Here is a 17698-nt window from a genome sequence, read left to right as displayed (position 1 = left end):
ACCTCAACGGTGTCTGCTAGCAGCCCCGGATTGGCTAGCAACCACCGCGGGGGGGCGGGAAGAAGCTTGATTGGCATCAACTCAACCTTCTGCCGTCCAGTCAGCAGATCATGGTTCGCCCTTCCCTGGACTTTGTATAATCTCCCCCAAATCTCAAATCTGATATATCTGTGTATCTTCGGGATTGTTTCAACTAACTGTAAATTCCACTTATTCTCTCGTGCATTATTTGTTTTGTGTTTCAATATCTGTTTGTATTTTCAATTGTCATGTGGATTGTATAGTGAAATTTGGCAAAGCAAAACCATTGATTTTATGTGCTTTCATGGTAAATTAAGGCTTGTTTCCTACATAGGCACTATCCTCTGCACAGAGACCTATGATAGATTCCAGCATAAAATGGAATTATACCTACAGATTTCAATAATTGAAGGGGGAATTATAAATTTTGTTGACTTTTAATTTCTCACCAAACATTGAAACTATTCCTCGTATGTGTATTGGGGGATTTAAAAACTGCTACAAGGAGCATTTTAGGTCCGTTGTAATTAAAACATTAGAAACATGGAGAAGTCCCATGGTTTGTATGCAGTGGCACACACCTGTGATCCTATGCAGGAAGATTTACTGTCTTAAGTTTGCTTTTCTGTTGCTGAGATAAAACACTCTGACCCAAAGCTACTCAGGGCAGGAAAAGGCTTATTCCACTCACACTCTCAGGCCACAGTCCACTACTGAGGGAAGTCAGGGTAAAAATTCGGGCAGGAACATGGAGGAGAAACCTGGAGGTGGGAATCATGGAGGAACGCTGCTTACTGGTCAGCGCTTTGCTGGTTCACATGTCAGCACATGTTAGTTCATGTTCAACTAGCTTTCTTATACAGCCCTGGTCCATCTGCCTAGGGATGATATGACTCATGGTCAGCTATGACTCTCACCCTCAGTCATCCAGACCATCTTTCACAGACATGGTCACAGAGTTCCTTTCTGGCCAGCCCCTCAGCTGAGACCCCAACAAATGACTATTGGGTGTGTAAAGTTGAAGCTGCTGAAGCTAAGGTACTTGGTGATGGACTTCTAACTGTGAAAATTTACAGGCCTCCAAAAGATGAATAACAGCATGTGGGGAGAACCTTCTACAGATGAGAAGATTGCTAGAAAACCCTCAAAAGCACATGGGTGAGAGGAAGGGCCCTCCATAGCACAGGTACAGGCTCTCAGGTATATCACTCTCTCCCCAAGGAAAACTGAAAGACAAGGTAGTGACTAGTGCATCCAATGACACTAGGTAAAAGGAAGTCGGTGGCACACCTCCTCCTCCGTAGCTTTTCTGGTAGAAGAAGGTAGAGTTTTTACATGGAAATTTACGTTTATAAAGATACTTTTTGCACAGGGGTGGAGTCAGATGGGTTGGGATGAGCGATGCCTCAGTTGGTGAAGTATTTGCCTTGCAAGCATGAGGGCCAAAGTTTGATCCTCAGAACCCAAAGCCAGACATGGTGGCAGGATGCTTTTGTAATCCACTCAAGGCAGGATGCTTTTGTAATCCACTCACTAGGGGGGTAAAGATGAGCAGGTTGTGGCAGCTTTCTGTCCAGCCAGCCAAGCTAAGCTGGTGAGTTGCAAGTCAATACAAGGCCTTGTCTTAAAAGAAAAGGTGGGCGATTCATGAGAAATGTTACTCAAGGCTGTCATCTACTTTCTTTACCCACATATACACATGTTCAGGCATGCATGTACATATGCACACATACATACTCACAAAGAAAAATACACTTGAGAGTGATTTCAAATTATTCATGGACGAAGGAATCTGACTCTCTTTGTTGTTTGTCTGTTTCTGGTGACAGAGTCTCCATCTAGCCGAGGCTGGCTGTCTTAGTTAGGGTTTCTATTGCTGTGAAGAGACACTACGACTACAGCAACTCTTACAAAGAAAACATTTAGTTGGGGCGGTTGGTTTACAGTTCAGAGGTTCAGCTCATTGTCATCATGGTGGAACATGATGACATGTAGACAGAGGGCGCTGGAGAAAGGGCTGAGAGGACTACATATTGCAGGCAACAGGAAGCAGTCTGTGATGCTAGACAGTATCTTGAGCATATATGAGACCTCAAAGCCTGCCTCCACAGTGACACACTTCATCCAACCAAACCACACCTACTGCAACAAGGTCACAACTCCTAGTAGTGCCACTCCCTTTGGGGGCCATTTTCTTTCAAATCACCACACAGGCCTTGAACTTCTGTGTTTTGCCTCAGATATCTGAGTGCTACAGTGGCAGCTGTGGGCCATGATACCTGGCCATGAACTACCATTCTTTCTTTGCTTATTTATCTCCCAAACTGTGGGTTCCTTTGTGCTGTGATTAATCTATTCAGAGTCTTGCAAAACTAAACCCTTTGTGAATGTGGCTGAGAGCTACTGCTTAGCAGCTCTTTTTTTTTTTTTTCCACCAAAACCTCAGTACTTTCATTTGGAAAAGTGAAAAAGAAGCAGAAAGTTAAAAATATATCTCAATCTTACAAATGGCTTTCAAAAATAAAATGTTATCTTCTAGAGCTTTTTCCTCATTTGTTTCATGAGGAAATAATTTGTGATTACACTAAACATTATCATATTACTATTTAAAGCCTTTATGTTAGTCATCTCCTATGCCTTCATTTGGCTAATGCTTTTCTACATTCATATTTTGAAACAAATTACTTTAGAAAGAATAGTTTTCGACACAAAGGAAATATAGCTGGTTGTTGATAGCTACACCGTGTGAGATTTAGAATCCAGTTCCCTGGCAGAGCAGTTATTAAAAGTGTGATATAATATTCTAGCAGGGTCTGCAATAGCTTGTGGCAATGGTTAGAACTTGGTCTGGAGTAAAGTTGGTTGCCTGGAAACATCCAAAAAGCAGTGGCACAGAGTTGGTGGGGCCTTTGTCTCCATCATATCTCTAGTTCTTTCTGCAAAGCGCAGAGATGGTCACAGCTGTACCAAGTGTTCTGTTGTATAATGCACACACACACCTGTGTTGCTTTCATGTTGCTGTGGCAGCCTGGATTTAGAAGCTGGTGCTATGGTGTTGCTTTTGACAGGAAGCTTACTTTGCAGAAACCTTGCTAGTGGTGTTCTTCCTTACACTATGGAGTAGATCTTCAATGCCTGTGAAAGGCCTATGTTTTGTAGACTTAAGCCCTCGGGGTGGCATTAGGGAGAGTCAGAGGAATGTATGAAAGGCAGAGTACGGAGCTGGTAGGGTCCTTGGAAGTTTCTCTTGAAAGGGGATGACAGGGTTCCTATCCTTTTCGCTTTTCAGCTTTCTGCCTCTGAGGTGGGTGGTTTTGCTTTACCGTAATCCTACTGTGAAGCTGTGCCTCACCCTCACACCTAGACTATGCTGCCATCCAGCCATCATCTGAAACCTCCAGAGCCCTGAACAAAAAGGAACATTTTCTCCTTGTGCTCTGGATCAGCTGGCTTGGCCGCATTGTGTACTCAGCATCATGGGTAGTCAAGAAACAACTTCTCCCTGGTGGCCATTCTGGGCTCTTAGGTCCTGAAAGCTAGTGGACTGGACTGACGGACTCAGAGGCTTGTATAACTCCAAGCTTTGGGAATATGCTCCAGGCCTTAGGACCCAGGGACATTCAGTCATCAGTGCTTCACTTAGAGTCTTAGTGTTTGGCATCCCTGTTGTTCGTAGCTTGGGACGTCAACAGCAAGTGAAAACTTAACTCAAAGAAGTAGTAAATGATGACTGCAGGCAACAGCATGTAGCAGAGGATAGTTTTGTAGCTCAGACTGCAAGTGCTGAGACCTATTATTGCTAGTGATATAGTTCCTTGGCCTAGGGTATTTGGACCCTTGACCTTTAAGACACGGCAGAATTGGAAGTGATTGGGGAGTGGTGGGAATGTTGCAAGTCCAGAGACAAATTATCTTGGTGTATTTTAACTCCTTAAATAGCCACATATGTCCTGTGATCATCATTTACAGCCTTTTGTAGTATACTAAAAGAATACTAACCTGTCTTGACCCTAAATTAAGAACATCATCAGACAGCATTTTAGGCCCTTAGATTTCCCCAAGTTGCTGGAACCTACCCACCTAATATGTTCACCTACTGTATTTGGAAAGTTTGTTGACTAATAGTTTCTTTGTTCTGTTACTTAGAAAACATAAAAGATTGTTGCCAATTTGAAAAATGGAATTTGAGAGCAAGTGAAAAATATAGTTCAGGCCTATTTCTGACAGTGAAGGTATCTCCCCTTCTGCTCTCTAGTTTGGAAACTAGACGCATGGTCGCTCCATGTGCTGGAATTTTGCCTTTTCTGAGGACGTCCCTGAGCCTTATTAAAGACCAGGTTAACCTCCAAGTCTACTTCTTTAAAATGTAAATCCACTTTATTCTGGCAAAATTCAAACCTTTGAAAGTACAGACCTGAGATTATTGATACCACAAAGTAGAAAATCAAAGCAACAGTCTAACTCACAATTGATAAAGCTAAACAAAAGCTCTAAAACCTTGTCTTTGAGATTTGTCTTTATGTAAGATCTGTGATTATTTCATATCATATTGGCTTGTAGGTGGGTGCTTACAAAAATTGAGCTGTTACGCTAACCCACATTCACTTCTAACTGTAGGAAAACTAAGTAGTTTAAAGGAACAATGAAATAAAGCAAATACTCCAACAGCCCCTACCAGTTAGACTTGGCAACCTGTCCAAGAATGCTGAATAGAGGGCTAGAGTAATAATGAGGGACAGGAAGGAGTTTTTCAATCCATAATGCTACGTTGGGGGAGTAAAGAGAGGAAACTGAGAGGCATTGGAGAGGTAAGAGTATATCTTGGAAGAGTTGGGGGCAGCAGCAGAGCAAGTATGATCAAAATACATTGCATGCATGCCTGAAATTGTTACAGAATTGATACAAATATCACAATACAAAAGGATCCATTGAGTAAGAAAATGAGATATAAAGGTTAGTGGGAGGCCTCCTTAGCCTTATTCCCCAGTTAAAGGTGAGTGCCCTATCTGCCCATTCTGCAGCCCCACAACACAGGACAATCAGATGTGATATGGAGTTGAGTCAAAGCAGGAACTCAGTTTATTACTGTGAGTGTCAGCTTATATAGGTTAAGTGACATTGTGTGGTATGGGGGTACCTCTAGGCAATGACATACAGCCAAGCCCTCCCTTTGGCTGGAGGGGTGTCTACCTAGATTTTGCTGTCTTACCCCCACTCAATAGTTTTGAGACTATCCTTCAAACTCAAGCCAGGCTTTTTTCTGTTCTACAGGTCTCAAGCTACAGGCCCTGAGATAATTTTGGCCCAACAGGTTAGAAATATAAATGTAATTTTGGTAAAGAAGTTTGGAGGAAAAGGAAATGCACTTAGATGAAAAAGGATTTCATAATCTAAATTTTAAAATTTTTGTTCAATACTAAAAGACTGTTTCAAAATATAAAGAGATGAAGACAAAATTAAGAGTTAAAATATATTGTAAGAGGTTGTGGGCATTAAAACTTAAAGAAAGATGTTATAGGTATAACTAAACTGATAAAAATAAAGATGATTAAAATTACTAGGGTCAAAATTTAACACCCTGAGATAAAACTGATATGCAAATCTCAGTCTCTAGTAAGAAAACTTTTACAAGTTGCTCTGGTCTTAATAGAGTTTACTAAAAATATTGCTTGCTAAAATGAACCAAGGGCACTGAACTCCAATTGGAAGTTCACATGCTTAGAGGAACAATCTGTTTGAGGGTTCCATCAACAGCCCTACAGGCCAGGAAACCTAAAACCAGACTTAACCTTCTGCACTTAGTCTCAATCCACATGAGGTGCTTCAAAAAGCCACTGAAAAGGGGAAGGAAACTGGTACCAGCCTAACACACAGGTCATGGCTTATGGCTTTGACTCAATATTACCAGGTTTGAGCTCATTCATTTACCAGTTACACGGTGGTAGTGGTGTCTCACATTATTTATTTATTTATCTGGCTAATTAGTTATTTCAGGGGTGGTGGTGGTTTGAGACAGTGTCTCTCTTTACAGTATTGGCTGTCCTGGCACTCACTATATAGAACAGGCTGACGTGGAGCTCACAGAGATTCACCTACTTCTGCCTCTCCAGCAATGGAAGAAAAGCTCCTGTTAATCTAACCAGAACATTTGCATCAGAGAGAGAGAGAGCATGCTCCTTCATCTCTCACTCTCTGCATGGCATCTCTGCATGTTCAGGTCTGAATAAACCAGTCTTTCTCAGGGAACTTTGACCGTTCTACACAGAGCACCGTGCATGTCCTCTGTGGTTGTATCAGTAAGCAATTGAGAACCGAATCATTCCAATTATTTCCGTGCTAGGCAGGTAAATCCTATGCTGTATCTGCACCATGTGGTTAGAGTAAGTTTTGCAATTTGCACAACATTAATAATATCCAAACACGATTTCAAAAATTACTTTGTTTAGAAATGAGAAAAAGGAAGAAATATGAGGAAGAAAGATATTTCCTCTTTTGACTTGTGCCTGTTCTTGTCTGAAACAACAGACGGTTTGTGACTCTTGGGCACATATATGAGAGATTGGCACAGTGAGCTTTTAAAAAGAAATTCTGGCTTTTGAAGTTAGCTTCATTTTAAACAGAGAAAATTAAAATTTCAGATAGACTCATTCAGCCTTTAGCTCTCTCTCTCTCTCTCTCTCTCTCTCTCTCTCTCTCTCTCTCTCTCTCTCTCACCTTTTCCTAAGGACAATTTTTGGAGCTTTCTTAGAATATTCATCAATGTCTGAAGAAATTGTTTATGTAGATCTCAAATTTCAGGACTCTGATAAGAAAGAAAATCTGCAGACATCTGATAAATGTGGTGGAAAAGGTAAGATTTTGAGCCAAGGCTGTGGCAATAGCTATAGTCCCACACTTCAAATCTAGCAATAATTCAGAGTGAATTTTTAATTAAGCTTTTTACTTAATTAATTAATTTTTATTTTAATTATGCTTTTTATTTTTTCTTTATTTTATTCAAAGTGATTATAAACATATTTTTCCTTACAGCATAAATCACTGCAACAAAACGCTCTATATTTTACATTGCAATATTTAAAAAAAATACTAAACTCAGTACAAGGGATAGGGTCGTATTTTCAAATGCTGGTGTTTTTTGTTTGTTTGCTTGTTTTTGAGACAGGGGTTGTCTGTGTAGAAATGCTGGTGTTCTAGTATGAAGATTTCTTATTTTGTTTTGTTTTATGTGTGTGTGTTCATTTTATGAAGCCATGGAACTATGATTATACATTGTGCAGGAAAGTCATGGACTTACATGTTACTCTTTTTATAGTTTTGAAAAGTAAAATGTTTGCAGAATAGAATAAAGAGAAATAAGAAGAGAACACGTGTGTGTGTGTGTGTGTGTGTGTGCGTGCACGTCTATGTGCGCTTGTATATGTCTGTATCCAGAGACAATATTTTTTATCTGACTTCTTTCCTCATTGTTCATGGAGCTTGCTCTATTCATGGTCTTTTGGGGCTTCCTTGTTTTATCCTAGCATTTGGATCTCTATTTTTTGTTTTAAATTTAGATTACCACCAGGGATTTAGCTCAAGTTGTCAGGCTTGCACAGCCAGTGCCTTCACCCGCTAAGCTATCTCATAGCCTCATCTTTCACTGCTATACTCCCCTACTGTTTTCATAATGCTAACCAGTCTCTTTTAAAATTACTTTCCTCGCTAGCACTGAAGGAGCAATTCTCTAATCTCGACTACTAAAGAGGTTGAGGCAGGTGGGTTATAAATTCAAGACCTGCCTTAGCTGTAGAGTGAGTTCAAAGTTAACTCAGGCAGTTAGTTTAGTGAGATCCTGTCTTAAAAAGAAGTAAAAAGAGAATGAGGAAAGAGCTTTGTGCTAGAGCACTTGCTTAGCCTGTGTGGGGTTCTACTTTCAATACAACATAACACAACATGATACACTCAACCCAGCCCTTATACCACACCAAAACCTGAGTGAAATTCCTTCACACTGGAAGTTCTCCAGGACACAACCTCCTGATCTTCACTTTTCCTGTCGTTGAGCTGGTTTTGCTGTTCTGCTTGTCCTGACTTCTTGCTTGTTCTCTTTGATGGCTCACACCCAGGCACTTTCCAGGGCTCCTTCTTCTCTGCCACAATATGCATTTCTAAGTCATCTCATGCCTTTCAGCTTCCAGTACCATGACTTCCAAGTATCTGCTCGTGACCTTTCCCCAACCCTCGCACTTGTCCTCTCCTCCACAGGCAGGCTTGGCTTAGCTTTGGATTCTTCCTGAGCATTCCTTCTCATACAGAGCAATCCTTAGCCACTCTCAATGCCTTCTGTTCCACACATAAAAACACCCCCTAAACCAGAGTCAAAGAGCTGGGGACTCTTACTCTCATGTTATTCACACCAGCTCTGCACATCTCTTCCCCGTGTCCATGACATCTGGACCACATACTTTCTAAAATAAAAGTGTTTCGAATGTATCTATCTATCTATCTATCTATCTATCTATCTATCTATCTATCCATCTATCGATCTATCTATCATCTATCTATCTATCTATCTATCTATCTATCTATCTATCATCTATCTCTGTATCAAGCATTTAGCTATTTCTTTTCTGTCACTTTAAAATGCATCTGCACGACAGCATAAACTTGCACACCCTATTACTTTGTTTTATGAGCAGCCCACAGCAGTGTCTAGTACCTAAATGGCACACATCTGATAACTTTTAAATAACTGAATACATCATAAGTAAGAAAATAATTTTGACAAAAGATAACACAAGAGCTTGATTTTTAAGCCTCAGATAAAGACTGGAACAATATTTATAGTACTTTCAATAACGACAATTTTTACAAAATATTAAGAAATCAAGTTTATATTTTACATGTCACTTTTGTGAGATTTTACAACACTGTTATGTTACTAACTGTTGATATAAGACAAATTTCAGGAACAGGGTAAGAATATTAGGTAATTCTTGAATTACATTCTTAAAACAGTTGTAGTGGCATCTCATTTGTATTTTAATAAATAAAGCTTGCCTGAGGATCAGAAAAGTAAAACAGTCACACTGACCCGTCTTATAGACCAGACAGCAATGACACACACCTTTAATACCAGTAGCCACACTAGTTGCCATAGAAACCAGGCAGTAGTGGTGCACACCCTTAATTCCAGAACTAAAGAGGATTATGAAACGGGAGGAGACAGCTCTCAGTCTCAGCCTCATTCTGAGATTCCTGGAGGCAGGATCGCCATTTCAGACTGAGGTAGAGGAAAGAGCCAGTGACTATTTTGCTTTTCTGATCTTCAGGTTTAACCCAAATTTTTATCTCTGAGTTTTTATTATTCATGCTACAAACAGTCTTTTCATATACTCATACATGGTAATAATTTAAATCATGGAATACCTTACCAGTAATTCACAGTTACTTTTAGGAAAAATGGTCTAGTCTGTCATTCTTTGTTCAGAAAATAATAAAAAATCATTCCATCACAATGTTTTGCTAGGATTTATTGAAAAAGTTGTAATGAGAAGTGCAAATCAGGGTGCTGATGAGGAATGCTAGGACATAACTAGTGAGAGCCTGCTCTGCTACTCAGTAGCCCCACCCTTGGCGTTAGAGGGGAAAGTGTTAACAGCTGGAATTGCCTGTAAAGCCTCACCTCTACATTCCAAGAAGCTCCTCAGACTGACTTGGCTTCCCTCAGCCTTCAGACACTTGCCACAATGTATCCAAGGATACATTCTGCCTGAAGTCTCTCCATTCTCTTCCTCCTCTCTATTTTATAAATTTTCTCTTTCCTTTTTTGTATCTTTTATCTGTCTAGGGATTAATGTCTTTGTCTATGAGACTTTTTCTCATTCATTGTCTTGATCTTATTAGTAGGAAATTTGAGACATTTAGTGAACAAAAAAACCTGAGCAGTAAGACAGCAGAGTTAAAGATCTTAAAGTAAAACATGATGCCTTACTTATGGTTTCCTATCTGGTTATTCTTGAAAAAAATTAATGTCTTTGTGTTTCGAGCAAATTACTTTTTTGTTAAAGAAAATACATAGGAGGAAAGAAATGAGAGGATGAATGAATGAATGGGTGACTGGATGAATGAATGAATGAAACTGAGGTGTGAACTGCTTCTTGAACGCTGTGCTCTTTTTCTTTTCACAGTACCTTCTGCCCCTTCCTATTCACAGCATAAAGTAGTCTTGATTCTAACTGTTCTATGCATTCTGCTGCTCATTGGACTGGGGGTCTTAGGAGGTTTGTGTATGTATCACATCATTCTTTAAAAAGAAAATTTAAATTTAATTAAAGTATAGTTGCATCATTCCTCCCTTTTTCTTATAATCACTCTCATACCCTTGCCTGCTCCTTCTCAAATTTATAGCCTCTTAGTGTTTAATTATTATTGTTACACAGATATATAAATAAATATGTAAATTCAACCTGATGAGTTTGAGCAGTGCTGCATATATATTTATATGTATTTATAAATGCATGTATCTATTTAGATATTTTTGGCTTGATTTAGAATGCCATGAGTTCTTGAACCAATGTTTATTCTTCGAATTAAGGCTTTACACTCCAGAGGATCTTATAATGTAGTTCATAGACGTATACTCTATCCCTTCCACTAACTGCTATAGAGAAGACTTTTCCTATCATTTTAATATTTTAGTGCTATTTTTAAGGGAAAAAACCTCATCAAGTTTCTAAAGGTGAAAGAATAACCGAGAATTTATAAGTTTTTAAAAACCATCTACTATTTTCTTCTCTCCTTCTGTCTTTAAAAAATCCTGGAGTTTATACAACTTTGGAGACAGAAATGATAAAATCAAATCAACTACAAAACATCAGGGAAGAACTTCAGAGAAATGTTTCCCTACAGCTGATGCACAATATAAACAGCTCCAAGAGAATCAGGAACCTTTCGGCCATGCTGCAAAAGACAGCCACCCAGCTGTGTCGTGAACTGTATAAAAACAAACCAGGTAACCCTATACTGCTCTCAAAACTAACTATTCCTTGGGCAACAAACTAAACCTTAGGGTCCTTTAAGAATCACTTTCTTAGCCGAGCAGTGGTGGCACACGCCTTTAATACCAGCAGTACTCAGGAGCCAGAGGCAGGTGGATCTCTGTGATTTCGAGGCCAGCCTGGTCTACAAAAGATAGTTCCAGGACAGGCACCAAAGCTACAGGGAAACCCTGTCTCAAAAGAGTTAAATGTGTTTGGTAAATGAGTCATTGATATTTTCCCCTAGTTAGGGGAAAAACATGAAAGTACAAATAAATAGACTGCCAACTTAACAAAGTTCAACAGTTACATAATGAAGCACCAGACAGTATACTGGGCCCAAAGCTCAGGAGGTAGTAAGTAGGGAAGGGTGCCTCTTTGTACATGATCTCATTCCTAAATTTCAATTTGTGCTGAAGGGGTGAAAGATCCTGGCAAAGAAATGAAATCTCAGGTGATGCACCGAGCAAGGAAGGAAGTGTTGCCTTCCAATGCTTTTGAAGTTATTATGGCTAAACTATGTTCCCGTGATTCTAAGGTGCCTCTTCAATATTCCAGAAGTTGAAAGCTAGAGAAACACTTGCTGGAGAAAACCAGACTGACTTGGCTCTGTAAACCTGGTTTTACAAGACAGCATTTGCTGTGATTAATTTTTAGAGTCATATGTGAGAGAGAGAAAGGAAGGAAGGAAGGAAGGAAGGAAGGAAGGAAGGAAGGAAGGAAGGAGGGAGGGAGGGAGGGAGGGAAGGAAGGAAAGAAAGAAGGAAGGAAGGAAAGAAGAAAGGAAGGAAAAGAAAGAAAGGAAAGGAAAAGAAAAGAAAAACTATCCAGGTTCCTAATGATGGACAACATGTTTGAATCTGGCCAGGTACTTGATGTGTTTGCCCAAGTATTGTGTCATGTTCCAAGTTGATGTATAGGGATGCATATGACTTGGTTTCTTTCTCCTTGACCTAAAGAGAAGAAACACAGTAAATCTGATCAAGGTCAAAAACAGTAAAGGAATAGTAGTCAAGGGTGTTCAACGCAAACCTATAAAACTCTGTCCTCCTTCTAGAACACAAATGCAAGCCTTGTCCAAAGGGTTCAGAATGGTATGAGGACAGTTGTTATTCCAAACGTAATGAGTATGAAACCTGGCAAGTGAGTGAAATGCTCTGTTCTGCTCGGAATGGCAGCCTGCTGAAGATTAAGAACAGGCGTGTGCTGGTAAGGTTTCATGTCTCTGTTCCCTCTGAAAGGAATCACTTCACATCATAGAATATGGGGTGAAGAGGGATGTGTTGGGAAGACACACAGTGATCCACTCAAGACTCGGGATTGTTTTCCTTGCATGGGGAGGGGAGTGGAAGTTGCACATTTATCTCAGGGAAATCACAGTCAAGCTAAAACACACGGGCTTTAGCTTAATCAAAATCTTAGAAGTTGCAGCATAGGTGGGTAGATCAGGGATCCCTAGAATCCTCAAGTCTGTTATTTTCAAGTTGGAAGTGTAGTAACAGGTTTCTGTGTATGTCCTCAGAGTAGCTATCCAAAGACAAAAAGTGTGACCATCATGGCTAAGGCTCCCCATGCCCATAAAAACCACACAGGACAATCTTCTTTATTGTCAATATATTATATTTTTTATTTACTATGGAAAGAAGCCAGATAAAGTAAAATAGGGTGATATTTGTTAAATAAGGATACTGGGTTGACAGAGAAGAGGCACATGTTAAGCAGACACATTGCACAGAGTTATGAGAACTAATGATAAGTGAATCCTCTAGTTTGCTTACTTACTTGTTTCTGTCAGTGCTTCTCAACCTTCCTAATGCTGCACATCTTTAATATAATTCTTCATATTGTGGCAATTCTCAACCATAAAATTATTTTTGTTGCTACTTTATAACTGTAATGCAAATATTTGAAATTTCTGATGGTCTTAGGTGACCCCTGTGAAAGAGTCATTCGATTCCAAAGGAATAGTGACTCACATAGTGGGAACTACTGATCTAAATAATGTCTTTCTGTTACATGTATTAATAAAGAGTTCTGGTCTCTCACATCGTAATCCTTTACTATTTTCTTTCTTTCTTTTGAGACAAATCTCACTCAGTAGCTCTGGCTTATCTCAAACTCATAGGAATCCTACTGTCTCAGTCTCCCAAGTTCTGGAATTACCTGTGTGAGCTGCTGGTCCTATATTGTAGTCATTCATCTTGGAGTAAAAATATATCCCCTAAGTGGTTCAGCTTCTTTACCACAAGAATCTTTGCCATCTTTCATAGGAGAAGGGAATTCGACGAACCATTCTGTCTCATTGACCTTTCTCAAGTAATCATTTATAATTATTTACTTTTAAGAAATGTCTGTCTTGGGGCTGGAGAGATGGCTCAGAGTTTAAGAGCATTGCCTGCTGTTCCAAAGGTCCTGAGTTCAATTCTCAGCAACCACATGGTGACTCACAACCATGTGTAATGGGGTCTGGTGCCCACTTCTGGCCTGCAGGCATACACACAGACAGAATACTGTATACATAATAAATAAATAAATATTTTTTAAAAAAAAAGTGTCTGTCTTTAACAGAAAAGCAGATATAACTGGGTAAAATGTTCTGTGCTAATTTAGAATCTGTGGTTATTGCTCTTCCCTGGGTCTATTGAGATATACTTCTTTTTCTGCTAAGTTCAGCTTGCTGTTATTAACCGCTTCCTTTGTCCCAGATTGAATATTCACTACCCAAATACTTAGACCTCGAAAATTGCTAGCTTTTCATTGACCCTACATGAAGGTGATTCAATGAATCATCAGTCCTTTTGTCACCCGTGGTGAAGGCAGAAGAGGTCTCAGAGGCTTCAACCCACTGTTGCCAAGTTCTGACACAGAGAGTGAAAAGTTGAACCATTTTATTAGAAAGCAAAAATAAACCAGCAGAAAGAAGCTGAGCTTCTCAAGAGAGAGTCTCATCCCTGGGCGTTTGGATGGCTTATTTTATGAGACGTTTTACTGGGAGAAATGAAGTACAATTATAAAAGCTCAAGGTCAGAAATTGGGGTTCAACCTGAAGATCTGAAAAGCAAAACAGCCAACCACTGGCTCTTACTTTGACCTTAGTCTGAAATGGTGATCCTGCCTCCAGGAATCTCAGGAGACTGTAGTTTGAGAGCTGTTTCCTCCCATTTTATAGTCCTCTCTAGGGCTGGGATTAAAGGCATGCACCACAGTCCTTAAAGGCATGCACCACCCAGCTTCTCCTGTGGCTGTTGTGATTAAAGGTTTGTGTCATTATGGCTTCTAAGATTAAAGGTGTGTGTTACCATAATCTGGTCTGTAAAGTTAACCAGTGGGTCTGTTTAACTCTCAAATCTTCAGGCAGTCTTTATTTATTAAAATACAGTTCAAATGCCACTACAGAGAAAAGAGATACTCATGTGTTTAAGAGGGGAGGAGATTCTGGAATGAACTCAGGTTAACCCTTTCTGTTCTTATGCAGGGCAGGTAAAGATGGGTATGTTGTAGTATCAGATGCATAATGGAAGCTGCACTTTCTGCAAGGTTGATCAGACCATAATGATAAAGCAAATGACTGTCTGTAGTTACCAGGGTCACCCATGGTCCTAACTAGCGTGTGGTGGTGTTGGTTTTTACCGTTTGAGCAGTTGCAGGATGTTCTGTCACAACACAAGTCTGTGATTACATCAGCCTCCAAGTACTGGAGTTTCCTTCTTTCCTGTGTCTACATAGCAGGCCCAGCTTTCTTCCTGCTAGACCGGAAACTGTGCTGTGAAAAAGGGCTGACATGCTACAGCAAAACTATAATGTTGAAACAGCAGCCTGCAGTATGTGATCCTGTGAGGCAGTGTACAGCTATAAGAAACAGCTTATTAAACGGGTCATCTCTGTTTCTCTAGGAATTTATAAAGTCTAAGAACCTAAAAGGTTATTGGCTGGGGTTGTCGCCCAGAACAAAGACACTACATTACGAAGAACTGAATGAGAACATGTTCCTCTCTGCAGGGTAAGTCTCTGTTCTTGGATTTTTATGGTTAGACTTGAAAGGACACATTTCTTTAGGAGCCTAGCAGAGGGCCTTTCACAGCAACTTCATCTGAGACCATGTCTTTAAAGGCAACTGTTGTTCTTTTTTTAAATGCTATAAAGTCCCAGGCGGCAGCTGTAGGCAGGCAGCGGACTCTGTGAGCAGCCAGTCCCAAGGCAGAGATGGCTGCTGGTCCCAGAGCGGGTTGCACAAGATCCCTGGGCAGGTCGCGGCGGGTCCCAAGAAAGCTGGTTCCACCATGTGGCGAGCTGGAGAGACAGCACGCGGTGGGTTTGGGAGAGCAGGGCAGCCGGTGTGAAGAGGGGGGGGGGGGGGGGGAGCGGAGAAGTGGGGAGAGAGCGAGCTCAGGCAGAAGCTGAAGATCAGCTTGCCTCAGCGGATGGGGGAGGGAATGGGTGTGCCTTGTCTCTTAAAGAGACAAAAATCATAATACACATTATTGTACAGCACATCTATATTTTCAGAGGCCACTGGTGTGAAAGGAGAAAACCAGTGCCAAAGCAATTCTCAGTCACAGCACCTCCTGTTTTCTGCATTCTTCTGCAGCCACAGTTTGCAGAGGCTTTGAACCCTTCAGTAAGAACTCAGATAAGATTCAAACACTTCAGACAAAAGGCAGCTATCACAAAAGGTAACAGTCACAAAGGGCAGTCCAAAGCACTACTGGATCTCCTGCTACAGTAAGAAGGTAGAATAAGAGACATGGATGTTTAATATTATCACACACTTATTAAATAATCATCACATATGTGGTGTTTGTGTTTGTATGTGTGTGTCTGAAATTTTGTTGTTATTCTCAGTGTTATTGTTTGAGGACTTTTTCTGGAAGATAGAGATGTTTACTTTGACATCATAGAAAAAGCTACTTTTTTCAACACATATTTTACTTTTAATTATGTTTCTCCTTGTATGTCTGTTTATTTGAGTATTAACACACGATTTCAGGTACCCATGGCAGCCCCAATGTATACCCTAGAGCTGGAGTTATAGGTGCGTGTGAACCACTGTTAGCTGGGGCTGAACGCAGGTACACTGGAATCTCCATTTTAGTCACAGATCCATTTCTCCAGCTCCCTGGAAATCTCATTCTTGAAAATTTAACTTGCTACATCCTTGTGCTACCTTGGGGATGGACCTGACTCAGGTGGTAAGGGAATGAAGAAAAGGCAGGCACATATGAACACACAGGCAATCTGGACTCTCTGGTGGAAAAGCTGAGGCACCTCAGAAGTCAGTGTTAGATGGCAGGGGTGCTGTTATTTCATAAAGATAAACCAAGGAAGCAGGTTTAGTTGATCTCAATAGGAACAGTCTTGGAAGGGGAACACTCTTTAGGCCACAAATATCTAGAGGAAAAACGTTATGGTGGGCATTTTCTACGCTATCAGCAACTGCACATGAACTAGATGAAGGCTTTCCCATCGCGTTGAGCCTAACTCCAGGAGGACCGTTTTACTGTGGGGCTGATGCCATGATCCTCAACATGGCCAGGTCATGTCAAATACACACATCCTCTTAAGCCTTTGCACACTCAGGGCTTCTTCTGCTCTCCAAATTGACTCATTAAGTCGTTTGATGACCATTATGTACTGACTCAAAAATCAACGTTATGTTTATCAAGAAAATAATGTTTTTAATTTATGTATTTATGATTACTCATCATAAACTACTAACCAGAATGGAGTACACAAGATATTGTTAGAAGGAAATGCCACATTAGAGATGATGTAGGACTTAATAATATTTCCTAAATTAGGTTTATTCTAGCTTTGGTCATTCTTATTAAAACATTTGATAATGATAATGCCAAAGTTTCACTGCTGGGAAAGTTAGGTAGAAACCTATGAAATGGTATTATTGTAAATCATATCAACAATGGGAAGAGAGGTTAAGTCTGGAACTAAATGACAGAAAATATTCCAGATGTGGGAAGCTGAGAACACAGGGTTTCACATCACTTATATGTACTCCAATCATCAGCTCAAATTTGACTTAGACAATAGACAAAAGAAATAATCATTTTGTTGAAAATTCTCTTATGTGAGTCTAATCAAAATATAACTTGCCAAATGAACTTATGTTTTTCTTACAGATTTGAAAGAAGCACATATGACTTAAGTCATATGTACTGTGGACATATAGAAGGACGTTATGTTTATTATTCACCCTGTACTAATAAGAAATATGCCATGTGTGTGGAGACAGCCAGCACTGTACAGGTGGAAAGTGTACTGAATGACCTTCCAGAGGAAAGAAAATAGCTACTGCAATTGCTGATCTCCAGCTTCTTTCCTGCTCTGATGGTTTGAATGAGGATGGCCGCCATGGGTTCATATTTTGAACACTTGGGCCCCAGTTGGTGCAACTGTTAGAGAAGGAAGAGAAGGTATGGCCTTGGTGGAGGTGGTACTTCACTGATGGCACACTTTGAGTATTCCAAAATCCACCCCACTTTCAGTTAATTCTTTCTCTGTCTTGTGTGAATTGAGATGTTATCTTTCAACTACTGCTCAAAGCACGTCTACCTGCCTGCTGTCATGCTCACCATCATAATGGTTAAAGACTATAATCCTCCAGAACAACGAGCCCCTAATTAAACCCTTTCTGTTATAAGTTA

The 17698-nt window shown here is 40.2% G+C and overlaps 1 protein-coding gene across 4 annotated transcripts; it reads left to right on the top strand.

Moving 5' to 3' along the window:
- Positions 1-6333: 6333 nt before the first annotated feature.
- Clec12a (C-type lectin domain family 12 member A) lies at positions 6334-17698 on the top strand. 4 transcript variants are annotated; one of them, XR_005284340.1, is made up of 8 exons: positions 6334-6365; positions 6747-6871; positions 10191-10289; positions 10826-11014; positions 12097-12248; positions 14933-15039; positions 15183-15347; positions 17174-17311. XR_005284340.1 is itself a non-coding variant. In XM_038319813.1 (7 exons), exons 2-7 carry the CDS (start codon positions 6781-6783, stop codon positions 17340-17342), a joined length of 807 nt encoding a protein of 268 aa, XP_038175741.1. In that variant the 5' UTR covers positions 6334-6365; positions 6747-6780; the 3' UTR covers positions 17343-17698. The 4 variants fall into 4 exon arrangements, 3 of the variants coding, with proteins under 3 accessions (XP_038175741.1, XP_038175743.1, XP_038175742.1); XM_038319813.1 differs by lacking the exon at positions 15183-15347 and having other exon boundaries at positions 17174-17698; XM_038319815.1 differs by lacking the exons at positions 6334-6365; positions 15183-15347 and adding an exon at positions 6371-6401 and having other exon boundaries at positions 6820-6871; positions 17174-17698.

This window comes from Arvicola amphibius, chromosome 2 (assembly GCF_903992535.2).
Source record: "Arvicola amphibius chromosome 2, mArvAmp1.2, whole genome shotgun sequence".
NCBI lineage: Eukaryota > Metazoa > Chordata > Mammalia > Rodentia > Cricetidae > Arvicola > Arvicola amphibius.
Note: the sequence above shows the minus strand (reverse complement) of the source record. Positions and strands in the feature narration are given on the sequence as shown.